We start from the raw sequence: 15,961 nt of genomic DNA, 5'->3' as shown, positions 1-15,961 counted from the left end.
ACGGGCCTGCTTGCACCAGCGTGCACAGTAGCCAGGCTGCAGAGAGGAGAGCACGCACGGCTCACGTGCCCGCTGCAGAGGGGAAGCGGCCCTGGGCCTCTGGCTGCGCCCTGCGTGCTGGTGCTCACCCTGCGGTTGGTGTGCGAGGCAGGGCTGTCCTGGGAGTCACATGAAGGTCATACCCCGCCCACCATGCTGGGAAGTCACCCCGCTCCTGCCCATTCATGTGCACACCTCGGATCCTGTGGGGGGCCTGGCCTTGGGGCCCGGAGCCAGGGTGAGGGGGACGCAGCAGGCCACACTGCAAGGTGGTCAGAGACGTGGGGCCTCAGAGCCAGGATCAACAGCAGGAGGATGCTGTGCAGTGGTTGACACAGTGGGAGGACGGCCCCTAAGCCCTGTGGGTCCCTCTGTGCCGTGGGGCAAGGACCCACTGGCAGGTGAGCGATGGGCCATGTGGGAAGGATGCAGTGGTCACCGGGTAGGCTGCCCAAGCAGTCTAGGTGGGCCCCTGGCAAGTACGAGGAGGATGAGCCAGCAATACCCGCTGTGCCCGTGGCCGCACCGTCTTCCCCCCGGGCCCAAGTTGTGTGCGTGCAGCCCCGGCAGGGATGGTATTGGTCATCCCGCCGTGTCTGTCCCGCAAAGCACAGGCCCTCCCGGCACAGGGCGTGGGGGGGGGGGGGGCAGGGCTGTGCCCTCAAGGCTTCATTGCCACGCCGTGTCACAGATGAGACCCTGGCTCTCGGAGCTGGCCGGGCTGCCCAGGGGCTTGGGGCTAATGCGGTCTCTCCGTCGCACACTAGGAGGGAAGACCCCGAGACGGGTGGTCCCTGTCCCACAAGCAGCAGAGGAGGCGTTTGAGCAGGGCCGGGCCAGCGACAGGCCCCTTGTGCGGGAGCAGCTGGGAGGCTTGGTGGGAAACGTCCTGAAGGGCACAGGAAGGGGGTGGACGTTTGCAGGGAGATGGTGGTCCCTTTGCCTGCAGTGTCCAGGGGAGCCCTGAGCAGGGGGTCGGGGCTGGACTGCAGCGCGGGTGCAGAGCGAGCCGGGGACGGTGTGCCGGCGGCGTTGGGAAGCTGGGGCCTGTGTTCGGGAGATAAAAAACTCGCTTCCTTCTGGAAGGAGAAGCACCGCGTGGCCGCCGCAGAAATCCAGCAATTTCAGCTTAGCGGCGCGGCCTGTGGAACCAGGGGGGCCCGGGTCCGGCCGCTCAGCTCCTGTGGGGCCCCAAGCGCTGCCGCGTGCAGCCTCTGTCCCTTCTGTGGACCCGAATGAGTGGCGGGCCTCGTTACCTGGAGTGTCGGAGCCTTCGTCTGCGCCACGCGTCCCCTTCACAAAGCGTGAACGGGGGGCGTGACCCAGCACGAGGCTCGCCGCGGGCTCATCGGCGCACGTTGCCAGAGGCCGCGGCCTTCCCCGGGGCGGACCTTCGGGGTGCTGTGCTGCGGCTCTGGCGGCCTCTCCGTGTGGACCTCGTCCGTGTTCCCGGGCACGTGCTCTCTGGACAGGTCAGGTCTTGCTATCGGATTTGGAGGTTTTACCACTTGTGCAGTGACTGTTTTTTACATCATTGTAATTCTTCAAAACACGACGGAAATGGTTGTGTGTCGCACCGCACAGCCCATCCCTTCCGGGCGGCCGCTGAGATGCTCGGCTAGCCCCCGCCGCCCTGGTGCGCAGGCTGTGCTCGTGCGTCCCCGGGAGCTCGCCGACTGGGGCTGCAGGGGGCTGGGAGTTGCAGGCCGGGCGGCACTGGGGCGGCGGCCCCCTCACGTGGTGAGCACAGCTGTGGCCCTGCAGGCCTGTGTCCATGTGTGTGGGGTGACCCTGCAGGCCCGTGTCCATGTGGGGAGGGGACCCCACAGGCCTGTGTCCATGCCGGACGGAGTAGGGTCCTGCAGTCCCGTGTCCATGTGTCGGGGGGACCCTGCAGGCCCGTGTCTGTGCCAGGGGCTCTCCTAGGGCTCAGACCAGGACCAGGCAGTCTGCGGGGCTGCGCTCCCTGCCCCCCTCGTTCAGGCGTCGTGGTTCCCTGCCAGCGGGTCAGCAGACCCTCAGTTCTTGGAGCTCATCTGACTTTCTGGTGTTGACAGCCAGCAGCGGGCCCGCCGCGGTGAAGCCCTGTGCTCAGGGCCGTAGCCTGTGTCGCTGCCATTTCCGCAGGACGCCACCGCTGAGCGTGGATGCGGGGCCGTGGGGCGTCCCCTTCCTGCACGCCGCACGCCCACCCTCCCTCTGTCCCGTGGATTCCAGTGGCTGTCACGAGAAGTCAGCAGAAACCTGGTATCTGTGCCTGTGTGTGCCGAGTGTGCTGTGTTCTCGTCGCTTTTGGGCATTTTCTATTTCTGATCTGTTTTAGGAATTTGATGATGACGTGCTGTTTGGTGGGATTTTCTTTGTGTTTATCTTGCTTTGAGTTTGGTGGACTTCTTGCACCTGTGGTCTTATGTTCTCATCAATCCGAAGGTACCGCGGCCAGCGTGTCGTAACTGAAGGACTTCTTCCGCGGAGCCTGTTGATGCTCCCGTCTCTCCCTCCTTCCTGCGCCGTCTGGTCTGCTCCCAGGCCGTCCTCAGTGAATTTATTATTTCAAATGATGTCTTTCTCGTCTCTCCAGAAATTCTGGTTCTTCTAAAATTATCTTCTGGGGGCTCCTGGGTGACACAGTGGTTGAGCATCTGCGTTCGGCCCAGGTCCTGACCCCGGGTCCTGGGATCGAGTCCCCACGTGGGGCTCCCTGCTCAGGGGTGTCTGCTTCTCCCCCCCCTCCATGCACTGGCTCTCTCTCTGAAATAAATAGATCTTTTAAAAAGATAAATAAAATTCTCTTCTGTTCTTTTCCTTTTACGCCCATTTTCCTTCCTTTCCCTGAGTGTGTTTGTGGTTGCGACCGTGCTCAGGTTCTGACGGCCACGGAGCGTGTCTTCACGGTTCACCTGGGGGATCGCGTGTGTCAGGGCTTCACTCCTCTTCATGGCTGAACATTGCTCCATCTTGCCACGTTTTTTTGATTCATTCATCCGTTGGTGGACGGTTGTGTTTGCACGTTTTGGCTCCTGTGAAAAATGCTGCCGTGAACACACGTGTGCAGGTTTTGCCGGGGCCGTGTGTTTTTGGTTCTCTTGGGCTTACGCTCAGGAGCGGAGTGTGGGTCGGGAGTCACTCTGTTTGACCCTTGGAGGAGCCGTCAGACGGTCTTCCACGGCGATGCGCCGTCGCACACCCGCAGCGGCCCTCCCCGTGGGCACTCTGCCTGCCTGTCTTTTCCACACCAGCTGCCCCAGTAGCGGAGAAGGAAGCCGCCTGTCAAACAGCAGGCTCGTCTTCCCGGCGCCTGGAAGGTTTTCATTGTCCCCACCAGTTTAGGTGGAAGTTTCCTGCCGCCGGGTGGGCCGTCGGGAGGGAGTGCGGATGCAGCCAGCCCTGGACGGGCAGCACGCCACAGGTGTCTTCGTAGCTGTCTGCGTTTTCTTTTCTTTGTTGTATGTGCCAGGTGCTCCTAAGGCATCGTGAAGAAGAAACCAAGGAAAGTTTTCCGTCTAATGAGATCCAGAGGCTCCAGGAGCAAAACACAAGCTTACGAAGGGCTGTTTCAGAGATGAGGAAAGAAATGGAGACTCTGAGTGAGCACGTTCTTCCCCCTGCCCCGTCAGGGGGTCAGGCTGGCGGCCCAGAGGAGCCCCGGCCACGTCCAGAGGCAGCTGCGGAGGCTCCTGGTGAGCGAGGGTGAGGGCGGGGGCAGGGGCTGGGGGTACGCGGGTCTCCACGAGTCCCAAAGGGGCTCACTTGGAGTCTTGTAAACGAACATCTGCTTTAAAACATCACATCAACGTGTGGCAGCAGCCTTCCCCCGAGAGAGGGTTCGTGGAGTCCGTGTTCACAAAAGGGGTTACAGCGTTTTAGTGGTTGGGGACAAGGAGAGCAAAGGGCTGCATCCTTGGCACTTCCAGCTGGGAGCCCGCCGGCCAGGGAGCTGCTGGGCGCTGTTCGAGTGGCGGGCAGTGCGGGGCTGGGGATGCTGAGCCTCTCCTCGGGGTGTCCTGCGCTGTGGCGGAGCAGGGCCCCACCAGTGGCCCAGGAGTGGCCGTGAGCAGAGGGCCCCAGGCAGCACGGCCCCGCGCGTGAGACGCCGTGCACTCCCACAGACGCCGGTGCGTGGGGGTGAGGGGGTGCTGCCTGTCTGCCTCCTCAGGGAGCGCCCTCGCCGCGGGCGGGGGGGAGGGGGCATCATGGGCGGGCGGGCGGGGAAGCCGGCCACCCCAGCCCGAGTGGGCCTCTACCTGGGTGACGGCGACGGGAGCGTCCGTGTTTGTGCCTGTGCATTTACTGGGTTTTTTGGGGGCAGATCACGTTATGGTCCTTGAAACAGAAATACAAAATCTAAAGGATAAACTTAAAACCCTGGAGGAACAGATAGAAGATGTCTTAGATCCTGCAAAGAGGTCCTCATCTTACGCTGACGTTCAGCCCAGCGTCCACTGCCCGGCCGAGGCCCCCGGTAAGAGTCCTCGTCTCCTCCTGTTGCATGCTCTTCCCACTGACGCGGCCTTTGTTTTCATTGGAATATAAACGCTGCAGCAAGTGCAGGAAACGCAAAGGCACAGGTCAAGGAAGGATCACAGCCGCGGGTCCCTGTTCCCTGCGCCCGGGAGTCCCTGGGCCAGGCTGCTCACCCCTCCGTGTGGGCGCCTCCCTGCCCCCCACCTGCTCGGCCGCACGCAGATGCCCCCTCACCCGGCTGGGGCGCTGGCCCAGCGGAGGGTCTGCCTGGGGGACTAGGGGGCAGACGCCGGCCAGGCAGGGATGATGTACGGGGAGGGAGGGGGAGCAGGACCCCCACCTCCGGGTCACCTGGTCTCCACCCCGGGCTGGCGTTCCCGCAGCCCATCCCTCTTACTCCTTTTCCTGGCGGGGTCTCCCGTGGGACGCTGATCATCGCTGGGCTGTCCCTGATCCCGGGGAAAGCTTGGCAGCGTTTCACTCTTATACCTGCCCGGGGTTTTCCAGGGAGGCGAGTCAGAGTGAGGAGGTTCCTTTCTACTCCTGCCGTAACGCAGAGCTTTGTTTTTTATCGTGGTGCTGTCAGTTTGGGTTGGTGCGTTGTGAGGCTCTGTTGTTGGATGCTTTCAGCCCTAGGACCGCGGTGTCTGTACAGGGGACGGGCCCTCCTGTGCTGACGGAATGGTCCTGTCTTCCCGGCCGCCCTCTGGGGCCGGGTCCATCCACTCCGTGCTGCTGGTCACGCCACTTGGCTTCCTGTGGCTAGCGTCTGCTCCGCGTGTCTCTGCGGTCCTTTCCCTCTTGACCTGCCTCTCCTGCCCTTGAGGTGAATATCCTGTAGGCGGCACATGGGGCAGCTTCCAAAGTTCATTTTGCTGGTGTTTTTATAACTGATACGCCCATCGGTCACACCACCCACACTTGCACTTGTCGCGTTGAGTGTGCACGGCCACTTCCTGCCTGTGTGTGTCCCTCGGCCACTTCTTTCCTGCCCGTGGGTCACCGGTGTGCAGGGCCTCGGTGGCTGCAGGGACCACAGCCAGCTCCCCCCACGCTGCATGGCCAGCAGTGGAAGGCGGCGATCCTCCTGCCACTCGGGCCTCGTCCCCGAGTGGCTGTCGCCAGTGCCACCTCCCTTGTCGAGAACCACTTCGGGCAGGATGACCATTTTTGCTCTGGACAGTGAAATGTAGTTTTAAAACCTCGAGGGCAGCCCTGGTGGTGCAGCGGTTTAGCACTGCCTGCAGCCTGGGGTATGATCCTGGAGACCTGGGATCGAGTCCCACGTCGGGCTTCCTGCATGGAGCCTGCTTCTTTCTCTGCCTCTCTCTCTCTCTCTGAATAAATAAATAAATCTTTAAAAAAAAAAAAAAAAACCTCGAGAGGATGGAGCGCCTGGGTGGCTCAGTGGTTGGATGCCTGCCTTCGGCCCAGGGCGTGATCCTGGAGTCCTGGGATCGAGTCCTGCGTCAGGCTCCCTGCATGGGGCCTGCTGCTCCCTCTGCCTGTGTCTCTGCCTCTCTCTGTGTCTCTCATGAATAAATAAAATCTTTAAAAAAAAAAAAAAAAAACCTCAAGAGGAAAGATGTGAGTCTGTGGCGATCGGCCAGACATCGGCCCTGGAGGTCCAGGTGCTCCGACATCCGCTCTCAGGGCAGCTGTGCTGCCGAGAGTTCTCTGGTTTCCCTTCACCCGGAAGGGAGGAGCCGACGTCCCGGCGTTCAGCCCTTGAGCTGGCTGTGCCGCTTCCTTCCGAGAGGTCCTCTGCGGTTCCGTCCGCACCACCGTCCCCGAAGAGCCAGGGGCTGAGTCTATCGCTCAGGTCACAAATCTCAGGTGACGTGTCTGGACACGCACTTCCTCGGATCATCCTGTTTGGCGTTGAATTTGCCGAATTTAGGGAGTTTCCAGCTATTGCTTCTGCAGGTGTTTTCTGTACTCCAAGCTCTGTTCCCACGCAGGCCCGCAGGGGCGAAATGCTGGCTGTCCTGTTGGTCTCCCACGGGCCCCCGTGGCTCTGGGACTTTCTTCAGTCTGGTTCCTCTGTGTCCGTCTGCAGGCTCTTGGGCCTCGTCCCCCCGGCGCTGCTCTGGACCCTCCATGGGACTTCAGATCTAACATTTCCATCTTGGTTTTCCTTATCTTATTCCTCTGCTGAAACTTTTCTTTTCCCGTTGCTGTAAGAGCGCATCAGCTTGCGTTAAGTCCCCTGTCCCATATTCCACATGATCCTGTCCTGACGTCTGTGTCCTGGTGCTCTTTCCATCTGAGTCGGGATTATCCCGGTTACAGGTGTGATGAGTGACGCTGGATTGTGACGCACGTACCAGGTGCCACGGCCTGGAACTCTGACCCCGAGTCGACTCCGGATCTGTCAGGGCCCCGCCTTCCTCGGGCACGATGGGTGCCCGTACCCTGGCGCACTCCCGGGGGCACGTCTGAGTGGCCGCGCACTCTCTAGGACCTTCTGCTTGATGCCCTTGTGTGTCGCCGGCCCGAGGCCACTGACGTCCTGGCCGCCATCCCTGCGTCCCCGCCCCTGCAGAGCTCAGCTCTCAAGGCTGCGGCTGGATTCCTGCTGCCCAGTTTCCCCGTGGCCCCTCTGTAATCCTTGCCATGCGCTCGTCCCAGGAGGGTGCAGGCGGGTGGTGTGGGGTGAGCCTCTGTCTGCATCAGGCCCACCCTGCGGGGAAGGGGCTTGTCTGGGGCCTTCCGTGGTCTGAGCTCCCTGCGTTTCTGGGCTGCGGCTGCGCCGCCGGTGTCAGAGCTGGGAGGGACAGGAAGGACGTGGGCGTGAAGCCCCTGCAAGCATCCCTGGGCCCCTCGCCCTCCCCCGCGGGGCAGCCCCTCGGTCGCTCCAGGCCCTCAGCTGCGGCGAAGGTCTTACGTGCGGTCGCCAGCTCACTGCTTGAATGTCAGACCAACCGTCCATCTCTGGAATCAGCTCAGCAGGTGGCACATGTTCCTGAGTGCCATCGGCCTATGCCCGTTGCTCCTCAGGATGCCCCTGGTCAGGGTTTACGGTCACGGTTCTGGCGTCAGATGTATCGGAAGACGTCCCTCGTTCGTCTGTTTGCTGAAAAAGTTTGTATTAGATTTATGTTAATATTTCCTGAACTGACTAATAGACTTCAACCCTACCGCCCCCCACCCCCCAGGTTTTAGGATTTTCCATGTGAAAACGTTTTAAAGTGTGAATTCAGTTTTTTTTTTTTTCACAGTTAAAGGATGACCCAGATTTTTTGTGTGTGTCACTTTGTGGTGTTGTATTTTACTAGAAAGTTGTCCATTTCATTTAATTCTTCGAAAGTTGCCTATGGTATCATTCTATGGATTTTATTTTATTTTATTTTTAAAGATTTTATTTATTTATGATAGTCACATAGGGAGAGAGAGAGAGAGGCAGAGACACAGGCAGAGGGAGAAGCAGGCTCCATGCAGGGAGCCCGACGTGGGATTTGATCCCGGGTCTCCAGGATCGCGCCCTGGGCCAAAGGCAGGCGCCAAACTGCTGCGCCACCCAGGGATCCCCATCCTATGGATTTTAAAAGTCTGTAGGATCCAAAGTAAAACTGTGTTTCCAGATTTATTTTTTTTATTTTTTTTAATATATATTTTTTTAATTTTTTTAAATTTATTTATGATAGTCACACAGAGACAGAGAGAGAGAGGCAGAGACACAGGCAGAGGGAGAAGCAGGCTCCATGCACCGGGAGCCCCACGTGGGATTCGATCCCGGGTCTCCAGGATCACGCCCTGGGCCAAAGGCTGGCGCCAAACCGCTGCGCCACCCAGGGATCCCTGTGTTTCCAGATTTACTTGTGATTGTGTGGTTTTTGTTGACTCTTTCTGTTGCTTAGACTCACCATGGATTTATCTTTATAAAAAGCCTTTTGAGGAGCCCGTGACGCTGTATGCCCATGTTCTGGATCCTCAGGGTCTAGTGTGAGCTTTACTCTCTCTGTCCTTCCTTCTCCTGTATTTCGTTGGTCTTTTTCTCATTTCTTGAGACAGACACTCAGCTCATTGACTCCATCTGCGTTCTCTCCAGGAAGCTCTGGGGACACAGGTGTTCTTGCAAGGACAAGCTTTAGTGCATTCCTGACATTTGTTTGCTTTTAAAGTTTTTTTAAAAATTATTTTGGGGCACCTGGGTGGCTCAGTAGGTGAAGCATCTGCCTCCAGCTCAGGTCATGATCCCCGGGTCCTGGGATCGAGTCCCGCATTGGGCTCCCTGCTCAAGGGGGAGCCTGCTTCTCCCTCTGCCCCTCCCCCCGCTCGCATTTGCTCTTGCTCTCAAAAGAGTAAATCTTTTTTTAAAAAATATTTTATTTATTTAACACAGAAAGAGAGAGGATGAGCAGGGAGGGGCAGAGGGAGAAGCAGACCCCTGCTCAGCATAGAGCCCAACGCTGGGCTCGATCTTGCGACCCGGAGATCGTGACCTGAGCTGAGATCAAGTCAGATGCTCGACCAACTGACCCACCCAGGCACCCCTTATGAAATTTTTCTTAAAAAGATTTTCGTTTTAAGTAATCTGTACTGTCAGTGTGGGGCTCGGACTCACAACCCTGGGACCGAGAGTCGCACGCTGCACCAGCTGAGCCAGCCTGGCAGCCCTGCTTCTAGATCTTTTGATAAGCAGTGTATCAATGATAATTCGGGTCAAAATAATTTCTGACCTCTACTGATTCCTTCTTTGACCTATGCTGGTAGGAGCACCTTTCCTACCTCCCGGAGGCCTGGGAGGCCGATGCGCCGGGCCGCAGCCAGACACTAGGTGGCGACACTGCTGTTTCCCTGCAGAGAGTCCTGCATCCTTGACATGGGGACAGGGGAGGGCAGGGAGCATGTCCCCTGCCTGGACAGCACAGGCCCTGCACCCCAAACAGGGCAGGCGACCCGCATGTCCCCAAGGCAATAGGGCTCCTGAGCCTGACAGAGTCACTCTTTCTGCAGGAGGAGCCATGTCAGCTGGTCGTGCACCTGTGGGGCAGGCGCTCAGGAGGCTCAGAAACAGGACGCATCTCACCACCGTCCTGGTGGCCCGGCTCAAGCAGAAGGTACGGCCTCCCCTTGACACTGGGGCTGGGGGATCTCCCGGCTGGACCACGTGACTGCTCTGTGCCTCAGTTTCCCTCCAAGGGAGGGGTTACTGTGAGGTAACGTGCAGGCCCAAGACGGCAAGCAGTAAGACCCATTGAGTCCAGGCACCCATGGCAGAGCACGGGGCCTGCTATCTCTGCCGTGTGCGGGGCTGCGACCGGCCAAGACGTGTGAGGCTGGAGGCGCATTCAGGACACGCTGCAGTGAGAATGGGCTCCAGGGGTCAGGGCCAGTGTCCACTGTGCACAGACACCTCAGCAGCCCGACCCTCACCGTCAGCCAGGCTGCCTATCAGGAGTTAGGCCACAGTCGTGTGCTGGGCTGATGCCCCCTGCTTCCTAGGGTGCCAGCCCTCCTGTCACCTGTGCCTGAGTCCCAACACGGGCTTTAGGGTGCAAATGCAGAATTTCTGTTTTTTTTTTTTTAATTTTATTTATTTATTCATGAGAGACACAGAGAGAGGCAGAGACACGGGCAGAGGGAGAAGCAGGCTCCCTGCAGGGAGCCCGATGTGGGACTCGATCCCAGGACCTCGGGGTCACGCCCTGGACTGAAGGCAGACGCTCAACCACTGACCAGCCCAGGCGCCCCAGGAATTTTTTTGTGTGTTTCCTTTCATTGTAATGAAATACATAGAAAGTTTGTAATTTTGAGGTATAAGTTCAGTGATAATAACTATGCTCCCAGTACGTATAAACGACACCACCGTCCATCATTCTTGGATTATGCATCATCTGAACAGAAACTGTCCAAATCCAGTCAAGTCTAACACCCTTCCCCGCGGGGCACGTCGGTCCTACATGCGGGATGGACGACTGTCGTGGGACTGGACATGTGGAGGCTGTTAGTGACCAGTTACTGCGACTGGCCCTGCAGCAACTCTGAGTTAGTGACTAGTTCTTGGGCCTGGCCCTGCAGCAGCTGCACGTGTTTGACCAGTTCCTAGGACTGGCCCTACGACATCTTCCTAATGACCAATTCCTGGGACTGGCCTTGTGGCAGCTGTGATTTTGTGATCATCTCCTGCAACTGGCCCTCCGCAGGTGTCCATCTGTGACTAGTTCCTGGGACTGGTTCTGCGACTGCTGTTACTTTGTGACCAGTTCCTGGGACTGGGCCTTCAGCAGCTTTGTTAGTGACCAGTTCCTGTGACGGGCCCTGCGATAGCTCAGTTGGTGATCAGTTCCTGGGACTAGCCCTGTGCAGCTGTGACTTAGTGACCAGTTCCTGGGACTGGCCTTGTGCACCTGTGAGTTCACGACCAGTTCCTGGGACAGGCGCTGCGCAGCTGTGCATTAGTGTCCTATTCCAGCGACTGGCCCTGCAGCAGCTGTGAGTTATGGACCAATTCCTGGGACTGGCCGTGCGGCACGTGTCCATTTCTGACTAGTTCCTGGGACCAGTTCTTCAACTGCTGTTAGTGACCAGATCCGGGGACTAGCCCTGCATCAGCTGTGTGTTAGTGACCACTTTCCAGGACTGGCCGTGCAGCGGCTGTGAGTTTTTGACCAGGTCCTACGACTGCCGTATTGATGACCATTTCCTGTGACCAGCCCTCTGCAGGTGTCCATTTGTGACTAGTTCCTGGGACTGGTTCTGCGACCACTGTTAGTTAGTGACCACGTCCTAGGACTGGCCTTGTGGCACCTGTGACTTAGTGATCAGTTCCGGGGACTAGCCCTCATCAGGTGTGAGTTACTGACCAGGTCCTGGGTTGGCCCTGCTGCACTGTGAGTTTTGACCAGTTCCTGGGACTGGCCCTTTGACATCGGTCCACTGTGACCAATTCCTGGCACTGGCCTTGCACACCTGTGAGTTGGTGACCAGTTCCTGGGACTGGTGCTGCGCAGCTGTCATAGTGGAGCATTTTCTGGGACTGGCCATGACACAGCTGTGTGTTAGTGACCAATTCTGTGACTGACCAGCGGCAACTGTGAGTTAGTGACCATTTATGTGACTGGTCCTGTGACAGTTGTGAGTTCCTGAGCAGTTTGTGGGACTGGCCCTGCGGCAGCTGTGGGTTACTGACCAGTTCCTGGGACTGACCCTGTGCAGCTGTGAGTTGGTGACCAGTTCGTGGGACTGGCCTTGTGGAAGCTGCCTGTTAGGACCAGTTCGTGGGACTGGCCCTGCGGCAGCTGTGAGTTACTAACCAGTTCCTAGGACAGGCCCTGTGAGAGCTGTGAGTTAGTGACCAGTTCTTCTGACTATGTGACAGGTGTGAGTTTGTGATCAGTTCCTGTTTGTGGCCCTGCACAGCTTGAGTCAGTGACCAGTTCCTGGAATGGCCCTGCCACAGCTGTGCATTGTGACAAGGTCCTGGAACTGGGCCTTGGCAGGGATCCTTTTGTGACTACTTCCTGGGACTTTCCCTGGGGCAGCTGTCAGTTTGTGACCAGATCCTGGGACCTGCACTGTATTGGCTGTTAGTGACCAATTCCTGTGACTGGCCCTGCGACAGCTATGAGTTATGACCAGTTCCTGGGACTGACCCTGTGGCAGCTGTGAGTTTGTGACCAGTCCATAGGGCTGGTAGCTGGGCAGCTGCGTGTTTGTGAGCCGCCTGTTACACTGGCGACATGGGCTGCTGTCCCTTTGTTAACAGATCGTTTCTCTCATCACCATGTTCCAGGTCCGTCATCAGGGGGTAGCCTCAGCATTTCGTGATGCTTTCCAAGGCTTAACTAACATCCTATTCTGTTTCCCCCATCGTGGACACGTGTTTGTTCTCAGCTTTTGGCAATTGTGGATTATATGGCCGTGAATGCCATGTCTGAGCATCAGTGCAAGTCCCTGCTTCCCATTCTTTCCGGTACCTGTTTAGGAGTGTAACTTGTGTCCTATGGTAAATCTGTATTTCACCTTTTGAAAGACCAGGAAATCATTTTCACGTTTACTGCACTGTTTTATGTGCCCCCGCCCGTGTGTGAGGATCCCGACGGGCCACGTCCTGACCCACGTGAACTATTTTCTGTGTTTTTTTATTCTGGCACCAGTGGGTGCGAAGTGGTACCTTGCTGTGGTTCTGATTTGCATTTTTCCCGAGGACTGATGATGTGGAGCATCTTTTCATGTACTTACTGGCCTTTTGTTTGTCTTCTTTGGAAAAATATCTATTCAGATCCTTTACCATTTGTAATTGGGTTGTTTGTCTTTTTATTGTTGGGTTCTAATAGTTCTTTATATATTCTCGACACTAATCCCTTATCAGATGCACCATTTGTAGAATTTTTCTCCCATTCTAAAACTTCTCTTTTCACTTTCTTGCTAACATCCTTTGAAGCACAAATATTTTTGGTTTTTATGGTTTTGAGTTTTGTCTAAACGTTTTTTAAAAGATTTTATTTATTTGAGAGAGAGTGTGCAAGAGCACAAGTAGGGGTAGGGGAAGACTCCCTGCGGAGCAGGGACCCCCCCCACCCCAACACCAGGCTTGATCCCAGGACCCTGAGATCATGACCTGAGCTGAAGTCAGATGCCCAACAGACTGAGGCACTGGGCGCCTCTGTTTATTTTATTTATTTTAAAAGATATTATTTATTCATGACAGACACAGAGGGAGAGAGAGAGAGAGAGGCAGAGACACAGGCAGGGAGAGGGAGAAGCAGGCTCCATGCAGGGAGCCCGACGTGGGACTGGATCCCTGGTCCCCAGGACCACGCCCTGGGCTGAAGGCGGTGCTAACCGCTGGGCCACCGGGGCTGCCCGCGCCTCTGTTTAATCTATCTTTTTATTGCTTGTACTTTTGGTATCATACATCCTGTTTCCTTTTGCACAGGTATTTTTTCATGAGGCGACAGGAAGAGGAGTTTTCACATGTCCTTTTAAGTCCACAAATACATAAATCACACTGCTTTGTATGCTTTGCATCTTCTGTGGAACAGAACACACCGCTGAACACAAGCGTATTCTGAGCCTTCAGCCACTGCAGGATGCAGGTGGCACCCAGGAGGCTGGTGCTTTACCCTGCTGGGGGCAGTTTTCACTCTCAGGATGGAGGGGACTCAGCAATCTCCTGTTTCTGCTCACGGTGTCCCAGATCTGTGCACATGCGTGAGGTGAGGGCCTCAGGACGCTCAGACTTGCTGCTTCCAGCTCTGCTCACGGTTGGAATGTCACACACACGTGCGCACACACACGTTTACAAACAAGAAATAGACATTTAAAAAAGGTTTTTAACTTTTCCTTGGTAATTATAGGTGATACGATTATCACAAGGAAAAATGTTTGCCTCAAAGTGTTTTTTGCTTGTTTTTCAATTAAGCGTTTCCCAAATGGTCACCTCTTTGGGTGTGTATGTGACAAATTCAAAGAATGAAATATTCACCAGGGATTCGTTATAGGAGTTCCTGGAATAGAAACATATTTTCTCTTCCTGAGAATAAAACAGGAAAGAGTGTAGAGCAGATGTCATTTTTTCTGTCGCCTCCTCCTTTCCTTCTATCAGCAGGAGGACATACATCCAGAGAAGCTGCCAGCATGAGGGGCTGGCCCTGGAGCCCGGCCAGGGTCCCATTCTGGGGATCTCCTGGCCAACCTGTAACTTCAAGGCCACCCTGCGCCTGGGACCTCCCTTCCTGGCCCTCGTCCACCTCTGCCATCTGCGCTCCCCGCCCCCCGCTCCTGAAGGCCTTGGCCTCACCCCTCCTGCCTCACCACTTCCCATCCCAAGCCCCGGGGTGCCCCCTACGGGTTACCTGCATTTTCTGCACGTGTTTGTTTCTACCCGAGCTGGGCTCAGGAAGAGGGTTTTAGGCTGTCTGCTTCTGTCCCGCAGTTCCAGGCCTGGAGGCTCCCGCCAGCCTTGGCGCCTGCGTCCGTGCTGCAGGAGACAGGCAGGGCGCAGCGGTGGGGAACACGTGCATAAAGCCAGAGCCGAGGGACTGGCCACCGCGTCTCCTTTCCGGTCGTCCTGCGGTTCTGCTGGGCGCCTCCGTCCTTCCCCGCTTCCTCGCCCTCCTACCTGCCCCAGCCCACACTCTCCTTCCTAACCCTGCCCTGAAATGGCCCCCCAGGTGCTGCAGAGACCCCTGGACCCAGACATCATCCAGCACGAGCTTCCCCGTGATGTGGACCAGGTGCACCTGGAGGTTTTGGAACTGCAGAAGCAGATGGCTGAGCTTGAGGAGCATCTTGGGAGCAGACAGCAGTTGGGAGCCCCAGACAAGGCTGTCCTCGGTGGGGAGGTAGGTGCCCGTGGACCCTTGCTCCCGCCACCCTGTGCCATGGGGGACCCTGCTGCACAAGTCACCCTCCCGGGCCCCTGGTGCCCTGCCTCAGCTGGCTTTCATGTTGGGGCCTCGTCCTCAACAGAGGGGTGCCGCCCCACCTCCGGCCTCCAGGCATTGGGCTCCCACCATTTCAAAGTCCACCGTAGGGCAGCCCTGGTGGCTCAGTGGTTTAGCGCCGCCTTCAGCCCGGGGTGTGATCCTAGAGACCCGGGATCGAGTCCCGAATGGGGCTCCTTGCATGGGGCCTGCTTCTCCCTCTGCCTGTGTGTCTCTGCCTCTCTCTCTCTGTGTCTCTCATGAAGAAATAAAATCTTTAAAAAAATAATAAATAAATAAAAGTCCAGTATAGGAGGGGCGCCTGGGCAGCTGAGTCGGTAGAGCGTCCGCCTCTTGGTTTTGGCCCAGGTCGTGATCACACAGTCATAGCATCGGGCTCCACATTGGACTCCGCACTCTGTGGGGCGTCTACTTCAGATTCTCCCCCTCTGCTCCCCCCCCTCTAAAATAAATTTAAAAATCTTAAAAATAAAAATCAGTCCAGCATAGGAAACCCACATGTATGAAGAGGGCTATCCTGTTTCCTCTAGAAGTGAGTCCTTGACTGGCCAGGAGGGTTCTGGGAAGCCCTGAAATTGAATGCAAAATTGGGTTTTTCCTTCGAGAGACCCTGTGGGGATTCTGAGGACCCCTGTGCTCATGACAGTGGGGGTCTCGTGCCCTCTGCACCCGGGGCCCCACGGGCTCCGTGGCTGGTTCAGGCCAAGGCTCTGAGTGGGGGGAGAGCGTGGCACTGCTGTCCCCACAGATCTGACACACAGGCCACTTTTCTTACCCAGCACTGTGATGGAAGAGCTGTCAGGAGTGTGCTGTCTTTACTGTCAGTTACCCGTGGTGACCTGGGTCACCTGTGATCATCTTTGGGGACCTCGGGACCTGCAGTTACCCGCGGTGACCTGCAGTGACGTAGGGTTACCTCTGGTGACTCACAGTGACCTGGGTTACCTGTGCTGACCTGAGGTGACCTGTAACCTGTGCAGGCCTGCAGTCACGACTGTACCTGATGTCACAGCTCACCGCCCTGAGCTCTTTGGCAGAAGCAGTGTAGAAGTCAGAGGTTGTTC

The 15,961-nt window shown here is 57.0% G+C and overlaps 1 protein-coding gene across 2 annotated transcripts in view; it reads left to right on the top strand.

Annotated features, from left to right (window-relative positions):
- Positions 1-15,961, top strand: part of CCDC57 (coiled-coil domain containing 57) — a 95,827-nt gene that overhangs the window by 28,535 nt on the left and 51,331 nt on the right. For both annotated transcript variants that reach the window (XM_055314453.1, XM_055314510.1), the window contains exons 12-15: positions 3,497-3,719; positions 4,349-4,501; positions 9,463-9,566; positions 14,625-14,795. In XM_055314453.1, coding sequence (XP_055170428.1) covers positions 3,497-3,719; positions 4,349-4,501; positions 9,463-9,566; positions 14,625-14,795 — 651 coding nt within the window. The remainder of the gene's footprint in view (positions 1-3,496; positions 3,720-4,348; positions 4,502-9,462; positions 9,567-14,624; positions 14,796-15,961) is intronic.

This window comes from Nyctereutes procyonoides, unplaced genomic scaffold (genome assembly GCF_905146905.1).
Source record: "Nyctereutes procyonoides isolate TBG_1078 unplaced genomic scaffold, NYPRO_anot_genome, whole genome shotgun sequence".
NCBI lineage: Eukaryota > Metazoa > Chordata > Mammalia > Carnivora > Canidae > Nyctereutes > Nyctereutes procyonoides.
This window is presented reverse-complemented; position numbering and strand designations above follow the sequence as displayed.